Genomic DNA, 11,334 nt, shown 5'->3' on the forward strand with positions numbered 1-11,334 from the left:
TTTTTTTTATTTTATTTTTTAGATACAGTTCCCTTCTTGCAGTTGGTTATCATTCTATCAAGCAGAATGATCATGAGGCATAGAATCTTTTATGTTCCTTTTATTTTTATTTTATTTTTTAGATACAGTTCCCTTCTTGCAGTTGGTTATTTCATCGAACAGATTCTGAGTAAAGTTAAACTAGGATTTCAAGGATTTATAACCTGTTTGTCTAGCTTCATCTTATCAACTAAAGAAGAGAAAAAAGTGAATTACCTCTTTTCCTGATTGCTGATCTTGCTTTCTCCTACTTTCCTGTATTTAGGAAGGGGAACTTTGCCTGACTCTATGCAGTTGATGTCGTGTACTAGGATCTCATACTGCCTCTTCACTTCTTCTTCAGTTGTCCCTCCAACGATCTTGGCTATCTTGTGCCAACGGTCATTGGTTTCCTGATCATAGATTGCGAGAGCATTTTCGAACAATTTGGTTTGCTTGGCTGTCCAAGTTGAGCTGGAGTCTGGGTACGACAGCTTGTTAGATACCATTTTCCTGATGTTTTAGAGCAAGATTAGTGTGGTACTGAGAGAGGGGATCAGAGTTTCTTTCTTATGTTTAAGAGAGAATGAAATTGGGTTATGAAAGGAATCGATGAAACTTAAGGCAGAGTAGTATAATCAAAGTCAAGAGACTAGCAAAGATTAAAACAAAGGATTCAAGTTCATGCTAATGAGATGATGCCAGTTGGAAAACAAATTGCTAGGATCAATACCATAGACAATTATATACTTGGTGCAGAAAGTAGGAAAAGAGAGACAGAGAGATCTGTGATTTCTAGTACATTCATTTTACTTCCTTTCCAAGTCTTTTTTGTAATTGGAAGTACGATGATCTTACATATAATATAAGCATGTTGGTTTTCTTAAGTAGAAGAGGGAATCATTAAACATTATCAAAAGAAATGAACCTGCCTGCTGTGAAATATTATATGATATCATTGCAAATCGTTGTTGATTAGGAGAATCCAGATCGCCCACTTGGTAATTCCACTGGTCTTTGCTTGTCCCAAAATGCATGTAGAGCTGTACATCAAGGTTACGTGTTCTTAATCTTTCCTGATTTTGTGCATCCTAAACTGTTAAGCATCTTGTTTTGACTCATTTCTATTATTAGCTTATTGAAATCTTCACCCATTTATATAATTTAGTAAACTAACCTTCCTGGTTTTCTGGCAGGACCACGCAGGCTACCTAAGCAGCTACTTGGAAGAATTAAACCACTTATTTTTCCCCAGTCCTATGAGTATCTACCTTAAACCTTCTACTATGGCTCACTAGACTTCAGAAATTTGTAAGGTTTGGTCTCTTGCAGCATCATTGACATGCGTATTTTGTTATTTTAATATTGTATTATTCATTATGATTGACAACTAGTAATTGTGAGTCGAACTCAAGAACTCTAGCTTATAAAGGGGAGACCTATAACCAAATTTTCATGGGCTTGTCTATCTCTACCATGATTTCTATGTATCAGAATTCATATAGAAACGTTAGCCTGGTAAGATTGGCATCTGATTCTGTCGTAGCTGTTGTCTAAAGATGGTGAGTTTACTCTTTAAACAGAAGTTGAGTTTTGTAGAATTGTTTCGAGGGCTACTCATCTCTCGAGAAAGGAATAGGAAACAAGAACAGGGTCTTTCTCAAACCTCTCAAAGGCTATTAAATTCTGTTTGTCTGGTGACTAATGAAAATGGAAGTGCATCATTGTGTTCTTTCATGTTTTGTTTACTTCTTTTGGATAAAAATCGATTAGTTTAAGCAGAAGATGACCATGTTAGAAATTGTTAGGCTAAGCCGCAAAGGTTAAAATATTCAGGTGTCCCTTTATGCTTATCTTGAGCTCTTCCCCAGTGAAAGCATCTTTTGGCTTCATCAAGTATCAACATGTGAATCCATATGTTTATTGTTCTTAGTCCAAAAAAGATGAAATCGAAGAAGAGATGGATCATCATCTACTTCACATTTGTCGAAGTTCTTATTTCAATACTCAACAATCTAGAAACTCCACTCCAGCACACCAGTCGTTTTTCAAGCTTCAATAGAACATTTGCCCTTCTGATCATCATTAACACAACGCAAAACCTTAACCACTTCAATTCGGTTCACAGCAATCACCCGATTATCGCTAACTTGAATCTTTAGTTCACAATAACTGGAAGCATTTTTTTTTTTATTTAATGGGGGGAAAATGAGTCATTTTAGTAAGGACTCTTAAGTTGAGGACTTTTCGGTTTATGGTTTAAAAGACCCAAGTTTTTATCACATTTTGACATCCATTCAGTTTTTAGGTTTATGCATACTGCATCAGATTGCACTATATTTTGGGGGAGATAAAAACTTTCGAGGACTTCACCATTTGGTTCCAAAAGCCATAACAAAACCCTGGTGGCTTGATACCACCAGTAGTTTTTAAGGTAATTCCAAATTTAAAGAACCTGAGCAGCTAGCAACACTTACTATAGACCAAGCCAACAATTTATACAATCAAGTATCTCATGCAATTAAAAAAACAACCAAGTGCTACATAAACGATCGATTTTGAGAAGAGAATGATTGGAATGATTCGGATCCACAAACTGTGTCCGACCTCTTCTATATATATATATAAGATTGAGATTATTGTTACATAACAACCTGATAAAGCTATAATCTATCTAGAAGTACAAGAGTTGCGAGTTGCTTATCCTATACATCTATATTTTCGTCACTTTGAACCAAAAGAAAATTGGCCTCACAGACTTCATAAACCATTGACTATGGCGGTCTGTTTCTTATTCTGGACTGTAAACTACCAGAGTTTCATCAAACATGTATAGCAACAACTTTCTTTTACCATCATCATGAATATCACTGTCTAAATCTAAGAAATTGAGAAGAAATTATCCAACTCGATCGAGCCTGATCAGAGCCAAAATGCAAACAAGTTCTAACTTTTTAAGTGTAACTTGACAAATGTAAAACTAACAAGAATATCGATCAGTGGCACTGATTTTTCAAATCGGCTTTGAGGGCGGCGCTCCCTTGCTCATTGTTTCCAATTGGCTTCCTCAAAGGATGATCACGTTTCGTCTTGTCACGAGCTTTCGAAAGATTGACAGTGAGTATGAAATCATCATCAATGAAATTCTTGAACAAGCCTTCCCATTCTTGTTTATTGGAAACCGGCCTCCGCAAAGGATTGCAACATTTCTTCTCATAGTCGATTTTTGTTTTGGAAACCAAGGAGAAGTCGTCAGAAAATGGCATCAGACTTCCATCTTCTTCTTTGAGTTGGACACCACCGCTTACCTTTGTAATGACTTCCTCTTGTGGCAGAGGCAAAGCACAACCTTTGATAGACATTGTTGCAGCACGAATAGAACACAAGGACTACTGGAAAATGATCTCTGAGATTTTTAGTAAGCAGAAATTAAACACAGAGGAATGATCTTGAGTTGTGGGTGTGCTTCACCTTATATAGAAGCGAAGCTTGGAAAACAACTCAGTCGCATGTCTTTCCTGTTTGAGTCGGGATCAGAGATGCGTATCGCATTCCTAATTCCTATTCGGCTATTCCTAATTGGATTTGGGTTCAAGTGTATAACCCACAAGAAGATAGGAGGCGCTGGATTCCGACGAAACTGAATTACCAATTTAACCTTTTTCTTTTAATTTACCCAAATTAACCTTGCCTGAAATGAGTGAAATCCAAAACCAAATGAATAATTTTGGAATTTACTTCTGAGTTTAAGGATCTGGGCTAAAAAAATAACCACGTTGTAAAAAACACTAAACTTAAAAAAATGCTGACACTCATTTCCACTATTCAATTCTTCCGCCTGAAAATCAGACTCAGCAAACCAGTAGCACTCACTCTTCTACATTTTTCTATAAGCACTGGGCTCTCAATCCGAGAAGGATTCCAATGTGGCGGAGGAGCTTCAGTAGTGACGGCACCGCCGCAACCGCGTTGAAGGACAAGAAATGGGACGCGCTGGTGATCGGAGGCGGCCACAACGGCCTCACCGCAGCCACGTACCTCGCACGCGGCGGACTCTCCGTCGCCGTCCTCGAACGCCGCCACGTCATCGGCGGCGCCGCCGTGACGGAGGAGCTCATTCCAGGGTTCAAGTTCTCCCGGTGTAGCTACCTCCAGAGCCTCCTCCGTCCCACCATTATCAAGTAAGATCAATCCAACATTCACTTGAATTTGAAATTCGAATCAAACAGTGCTCTGATTTTGATGAGTAACAGAGAATTGGAGCTAGCTCGGCACGGGATGAAGTTGCTGAAGCGGAGTCCGTCGTCGTTTACGCCGTGTTTGGACGGACGTTATCTTCTTCTAGGGCAGGACAAGGATCTCAACCATTCGGAGATCGCTAAATTCTCCAAGCTAGACGCCGAAGCTTATCCGAGGTCACTATTTAGTACTAGTAGTATTCTCTTATAATCTGGAAATTGGTGCTTGTTAAATTATGTGTGTATTATTGAGTTGTAGATATGAGAATCAGCTACAGAAGTATTGTGAGTTTATGGATCCTTTGCTGGATTTAGCTCCTCCAGAATCTTCGCAAGGCGCCTCATCGGCTACGTTTGGTGACCGGTTGAAGGATAAGATGCACAAGTCCATGTTCTGGGGTCAGCTTTTGAGACAGGCTGCTGTGTTAGGCCAGAAGGATATGGTGTAAGGATTCATTTCTCTACTAATGTCACTAATGTGGGAATGGAAACATTGTGTTTAATAGTAAGAGTCTGGCGTTTGATTTTTAACTTCTGTGTTTTGTACAGAGACTTTATGGACCTTCTGTTATCCCCGGCCTCGAAGGTTTTGAACAACTGGTTTGAGGTGATTCTATTATTTCTTTTATTCCCTTTGTTATGTTTTCTTCTAACATTATAGATTGTAATTAAGTTCTTGATGCAGAAAAACTGGACTCTAAGGAGATTGAGTTTCCTTTTTAAGTCCTGATATTAGTATTTTAATCTGATCAAACCATCAGTAATTTCTGATCATGCCATTTATATTTCTGTTGGTATTTGGGGTCATCCTTTTCATTTAATTGTTGGTCAGTGGTGATCAACTCATTTCTTCGTAGCTAGGACCACAGGGAGAATAGTTGCAGTGGTTTTTTCTTTCTAACTATCTTGTATTTTCACAGAGTGATGTTCTGAAGGCAACCCTCGGAACAGATGCTGTAATAGGAGCTATGGTAAGAGTTTTCATGAGTTGCGAGGATGCACCAGTTTCATACTTAAAATTTTGAGATAAATACTAGACGTGACTATAACACAAGCCTTCCGCCACTATTCTCAGAAATGTTTAATATTAGGTTTCGTCAGAAATTGATAAAGCAAGAACAGTACACCTGATTTTTTCAACTTTTAACCATTTCTTCCCTCTATATTCTGTAGGGAAGTGTCCATACACCTGGTAGTGGATATGTTCTGCTACATCATGTGATGGGAGAAACTGGCGGTGAGCGTGGAATTTGGTCGTAAGTACTCTACTGCTTAGCATAGTTCTGCCCGCTTTCTTTTCAAAATAAATTCATTCTACTTTGAGAATTATTCTTGGATAAATGCTATTTGGTGTTATCTTATCAGAGTTGGTCTTCCTCATACCTGAAATTGTGAAACAGCTATTGTTTTTATTTTGAACAATTCCAGTTATCCGAGTTTTGGCCTTTTCTTAATATCGGAAATATTTCTTTGTAGGTATGTTGAAGGTGGGATGGGATCAGTATCCTTGGCTATTGGTAATGCTGCTAGGGAAGCTGGAGTTCATATTGTCACAAGTGCGGAGGTACTTATGCCTAGAAATGAGCTAGGGTTAGTTCATAAGCTTCAATTCTCAAAAGATTGTTCAGATATTTGTGTTTGTACAGTATACTGTCGTCTAATGCTGCTTGATTCATAATTTTCATTTAGGTTCAGCAAATGTTGGTTAATGACTCTGGCAAAGTGGAGGGGGTTAGTTTCTCTTGGCATCCTAAATGACGTACTTCGCTTTTTAAATCAAATTGATTGGACATTTTGGACATGTCTTATTGTAGGTTTTGCTATCTGATGGTTCACGGGTGCACTCCTCAATTGTTTTATCAAATGCAACGCCTTATAAAACATTCAAGGTAAACATGGCCCTGCTTCTGATCAATTTATGCTTTCTGCGACAACTGATCTTACGTAAAATAAATGGGAGTTTGATACTACTATAAAAGATCTACGCTTGCTATTATAAATGGATTTTAATTTCGATATGGGTTTGCATTATCTGAAACAGGAGTTGGTGCCTGATGACGCTCTTCCGGATGATTTTCTACGAGCAATTAAGTATTCTGATTACAGCTCTGTAAGCTTTATTTGTTTTTTCAGTAAACAGTCTTGTGAATTTTCCAAGTGTAATCTTTCACTATAAACCGGGATATACTATCTGTAGTGATTTAAGATTTGCTTGCTATGGTTGTATCCAAGACTCTGAGACCTAGTAGTTTGACTATAATGGTAGAATGGAGAGAAACAAAAAAAATAAATTAAATTTGCTTTAATAGTTGTTTAAGCATGAAACTTATTTTGAATGTAGGCTACTACAAAGATAAATATAGCAGTTGATCAGTTGCCCCAGTTCAAGAGCTGCAAGCTAAGTTATCCTAACGCAGGTCCTCAGCATATGGGCACCATTCACATTGGTACCGAGAGGTGTGATCTTTTTTTATCCTTTATTTTGGTTCACCTGCTTGATTTCTCTTAAATGTTTTTTTTTTAAATACCCTCTACAGTATGGAAGAGATTCACTCGGCCTATCAAGATGCAGTTAATGGATTACCATCACAAAGACCAGTTATAGAGATGACAATTCCCTCTGCACTGGACAAAACTATATCTCCACCTGGTACTTCAGACTACTGTGCCTTACAAAATGCGTCATAAATCATGTCAAACAAATAAAACACTGCATCATATATTTCAGGCATGCCTTGTTTAATTCTCTCATGTCATCATACACCTTGTAGGTAAGCATGTGATCAACTTGTTCATTCAATACACTCCATACAGTCCATCAGATGGACACTGGGGAGATCATGTATACAGAGTGAGTGTCTCTCTCTGAGAAAACAAATGACATCTAGAATTTGAGCTCTTTTTTACTTCTAGTTTGGGCAAATATGGAACACAGAAACTGTATTGCAGTTTGTGTGTATTCATCCATGGCTGCTTATTTTGCACCCAGACAAGTTACCAATTTAAGCAACCTTGTGTATCTGATTGATTACTTTGGCGGTGAGACACTGTTATGGCGATATTCCTCTCAGCCTCAAACTGATACTTTCAAAAATTGCATGGCATCTTTGCAGGAATCTTTTGCAAAAAAGTGTTTCGCCTTAATTGATGAATACGCCCCTGGCTTCAGTTCATCAGTAATTGGTTACGACATGTTGACTCCCCCAGACCTTGAAAGGGAAATCGGTTTGACAGGTACTCCTAATCTTTAGACAATCATGTAGATGTTTGTGAAACAAGCTTGTTCTTTTTATTACTGGTCGACTCTTCCAGGAGGCCTTATATATACTATAAGATTTGATTTGCCATATTGTAGCTTACATGGAAACTTCAAATCTTTAGACAATCATGTAGATTGTAGAAGTTTTTGAAACAAGCTTGTCTTTTATTACTGGTCGATCTTCCAGGAGCAGTCTCATTTAACTAGAATATTAGCCATATTGTAGCTCACAAGGAACCTTGAGTTGCTGATTCTTAGATAATATGCTTGACAGGAGGAAATATCTTCCATGGTGCTATGGGATTGGATTCACTCTTCCTCATGCGACCTGTAAAAGGATGGTAAGACTCATAACATGATTCTGCATCAGGTTTGGTATTTCTAATTTTGTTATGTTCTGCTTAAATCACTATTCTGGATGCATGCAGGTCAAATTATAGAACACCACTGGCGGGTCTATATTTGTGCGGTAGCGGGGCACACCCTGGGGGCGGTGTGATGGGGGCTTCTGGGCGTAATGCTGCTCGTGTGGCTCTTGAAGATGTAAACAAGCCATTGAAATGATCAACTTTGTTGTCACATTTTCACCGTCAATTGTTTCTTCTTTAGTTGGTAACTTTCTGCTGTGTATGGATGTGGAAAACCAAGGATGAATATGAAACTTGAATTCATGTTTAAGTACTTTGTTTTGGAATTTGTTACAACAAAAATCTGTACCAATCACCTTTCGCGACGAACTGTCGTTAGGAATAGTAAAACACTATGCCTGACTGAATCACCACTCCCGTCTGCCTGTCACCATCATCTTCTACCTACCAACGTTGTCATCACTGGAACGATCATCCTCTTTTTCATTCTTTAAACTTTACATGACAACCAATTAACCAAACTAGTTTAGCAACCATAGAGATCATCTTCAACAATTTCTATAAAACAAAAAGTACCATCCAAAGAGACTGTAAATGCATTCCCCATAAATAGGGGTGTTCATCTAACACAACATTTGAGCTGTCAATTTTTCTTGTTGAAAGTTAGGCAGATAGAACCTAGTGATTGGTAATTGGAGAGAATTTTCTGAAAACACTTGGTGTGAGCTCAAGAGACTTGCTTGGTAACACATTGCTCCGACTGTAGACTATCGACTCCTCCAGCTAGAAACAGATTTTGGAACCAATGAAATAGCGTTTGAAGCTGTTTCTAACCTGCATCAAAAGTAAACTGCATCTGTTAACCAATCCAAATAAGCACAGGATTCAAAGCACCTTGAAAGAGAATATTCAGACAGGAGAGAAAAAGCACCTTGCGATTTCTTCAACTGCCTTCAGAACTTCGGTAGAACTTGTTTCCAGCACTTGACCTCCAAAAATAATCTCATCCAATACAGTATGCAACTGAAAAGAAGAAAAAACTAACTGAGGTACAATTCAAAGGTTTCTGAACCAAGTAACTTGAAACATAAGGTCCAACCTGAACATTTTCCGACAAACATCTCCTAAAATAATGATGATTTAACATCTCCACCTTTATATATGAGATAGTTGAATCATAAAGCAGAAGCAAAAACTTTAAATTAAGTTCCTAATGAATTTGTCTCTTTTCTACTTTTAATAGAATTCCATAAATCTTAGTAGTACAAAGTTACAAACATACACAAGATGCAGCACATCACAACATTAGTCACAGCCAAATGAGAGGAGTAAACAACCTTGCTGTAATTGAGCACCACATCAAGCTCGCATACATTCTTGAAGCATTTGTCCAAAGTTTCAACAAAAACTGAAGAAATGAGAAATGAAGTTAGCAGATTATCCAATCAAAGCAACACTAAATATAATAGAAGCACGAGAACCAACAGTTCAACACAAAGAGACCGGCAACTCATTTTAGTAGTTTCCTCATAATGCATGTCCAATTACTAATAAAACAGCCTCATCTAAAACTAATCCGAATTCCAGAGACAAGAGCTTTCCCAATCAATAAGTAAACTCTACTTGTCAAATGTCTCATATCTTCTAAACATCAAACCTTGACTCAATGCCAGCTATCCACTGACCTAGTAATGCTACATACCTTGTATCAAGTCGAGCATGGCAAGCTCGTTTTCAGAACTATCGAAAACAAAGACGAAGTACAAAGTTGCAAAATGCTTGTATACAAGCCGAGTATCCTGCACCAGAACGAATAAAAATTCATATAGAGCCCACCCAATTCAAGCAAGCAAAGCTGATAGAACAATAACAATCGCTTCAGTTCAAATCACCCAAATGGAAGAAATCAGAGAAAATTAGCTAAATTACCGGACCAAAAATAGACTCCACATCCAGAAAATTGCTCACATCCTCCGCTCTACTGCTCAAAACTGCAGCAACAATAATCAAACCTCAAAACCTAATTGAGTGAACTTATAAGCAAATTCAGCCCGACCCAAATTGATTATGGAGCTAATTAAGTGATGCAACCTGTATAAACGCTGCGTATTAGCTCCTGTTGCTTCTCCACAGGCTGACCTCAAAACACTGGAAATATCAGCCAATTTTGTACAGAGAAAATCTTAAAATAAAACGCAGAAATAAAAAGAAAAACGAAAATAAAAGGACCTGAAATTCGTAGAACTTGGCAAGGCGAGGCTTGCCCTGAGTATTGATCACCATCACCGCCTGTATCATCTTTCCTCCGCCGATCAAATTCAGATGAAGATCCACACTCTTATATATACCCCGGTAAAATCTGTAAATTCGAATTTAAGTAGGGGTGTATTCGTAATTCTCAACTAAACGCAGCAATGGGCAGCATCATTGCCAACTTGGCGCAATGTGGGCCATAGTAGTGGATTTTATCCTATTTTAAAAAGTGCGGTATAAATATTTAAGTTTTGCGCCAAACAAGCCCTACCTAATTTTAAGGGGGGAGTGAAAGCTGAATGGCCGCTATAGAAGTAGAAGACGAAGACGACGTTGTTATAAACCCCGCCACCATGCTCCTCCGCGACGACTCCGACGAAGTCAAGACGGCGGAGACCGAACAGCTCCGCCAGCATTCTCTTCCTTCGATCGGCTCAACAATCGTCACCAGGCAGCTCCCTTCGCAAGGTCTCTCCTTCCAGCTCTGGCCGGCCGCCACCACGCTCCTCACTCTCCTCGACGACCACCGCCGCGACCCTACTGCCAGCCCTCTGGGTCCCACAATCTCGGCCTTGGAATCCGGCCGGAGACTCAAGATCCTCGAACTCGGCTCCGGGACCGGCCTCGTCGGAATAGCCGCCGCCGCGACGCTCGGCGCGTGCGTCACCGTCACGGACCTGCCGCACGTGACGGACAACCTGAGGTACAATGTGGAGCTGAACGCCGCCGTTTTGGGAGGAAGCGGCGGGAGTGTGACCGTGGCGGCGCTGAGGTGGGGAGAGGCGGAGGACGCGGAGGCGATAGGGCGGGAGTTTGATCTTGTTTTGGCCTCGGACGTGGTGTATCATGACCATCTCTACGAGCCGCTGCTCAAAACGCTGTCGTTTCTGCTGTTGGGGGAGGGCGGCGTGGTGTTTGTGATGGCCCACTTGAGGAGGTGGAAGAAGGACTCGGCCTTCTTCAAGAGGGCGAGGAAGGTTTTTGAGGTTGAGGTGTTGCACGTGGATCGTCCGTGCGAGGGAACCAGGACCGGAGTTACTGTTTACCGTTTTACCAGGAAGCCAAGTAAGAAAGTGTTCAAAGAAGTCTCAGTGGTGAACAATGTCAATGGGATTCTCTAACAGTCGATGTCAATGCATTGGATTTCTGTTTTAGGTGTTTTGGGGGAGAGTGATCAAGTGTCTGCTGCAACTCAATC

At 39.7% G+C, this 11,334-nt stretch overlaps 4 protein-coding genes across 4 annotated transcripts; 2 read left to right on the forward strand and 2 right to left on the reverse strand.

The window, feature by feature from the left end:
* Positions 1-78: 78 nt before the first annotated feature.
* On the reverse strand, positions 79-560 carry LOC101300850 (protein RADIALIS-like 1-like). Its single transcript, XM_004287848.1, has one exon. It carries the CDS (start codon positions 525-527, stop codon positions 252-254), a length of 276 nt encoding a protein of 91 aa, XP_004287896.1. The 5' UTR covers positions 528-560; the 3' UTR covers positions 79-251.
* Positions 561-3,942: 3,382 nt separating this feature from the next.
* LOC101290701 (pyridine nucleotide-disulfide oxidoreductase domain-containing protein 2-like) lies at positions 3,943-8,079 on the forward strand. Its single transcript, XM_004289094.1, has 16 exons — positions 3,943-4,199; positions 4,272-4,433; positions 4,516-4,701; positions 4,806-4,863; positions 5,177-5,227; positions 5,430-5,512; positions 5,733-5,820; positions 5,946-5,987; positions 6,071-6,145; positions 6,298-6,366; positions 6,598-6,713; positions 6,794-6,906; positions 7,028-7,107; positions 7,370-7,490; positions 7,790-7,856; positions 7,944-8,079. The coding sequence occupies exons 1-16, from the start codon at positions 3,943-3,945 to the stop codon at positions 8,077-8,079; spliced, it is 1,704 nt and encodes a 567-aa protein (XP_004289142.1).
* Positions 8,080-8,153: 74 nt separating this feature from the next.
* LOC101301135 (AP-3 complex subunit sigma-like) lies at positions 8,154-10,191 on the reverse strand. The gene is made up of 7 exons (XM_004287849.1): positions 10,113-10,191; positions 9,975-10,017; positions 9,813-9,874; positions 9,586-9,682; positions 9,221-9,291; positions 8,815-8,906; positions 8,154-8,717 (listed from the first exon to the last, which is right to left on the reverse strand). The coding sequence occupies exons 1-7, from the start codon at positions 10,179-10,181 to the stop codon at positions 8,651-8,653; spliced, it is 501 nt and encodes a 166-aa protein (XP_004287897.1). The 5' UTR covers positions 10,182-10,191; the 3' UTR covers positions 8,154-8,650.
* Positions 10,192-10,435: 244 nt separating this feature from the next.
* LOC101290993 (protein-lysine methyltransferase METTL21C-like) lies at positions 10,436-11,257 on the forward strand. The gene has a single exon (XM_004289095.1). It carries the CDS (start codon positions 10,436-10,438, stop codon positions 11,255-11,257), a length of 822 nt encoding a protein of 273 aa, XP_004289143.1.
* Positions 11,258-11,334: the final 77 nt, after the last annotated feature.

Source organism: Fragaria vesca, linkage group LG1, assembly GCF_000184155.1.
Source record: "Fragaria vesca subsp. vesca linkage group LG1, FraVesHawaii_1.0, whole genome shotgun sequence".
Classification (NCBI taxonomy): domain Eukaryota; kingdom Viridiplantae; phylum Streptophyta; class Magnoliopsida; order Rosales; family Rosaceae; genus Fragaria; species Fragaria vesca.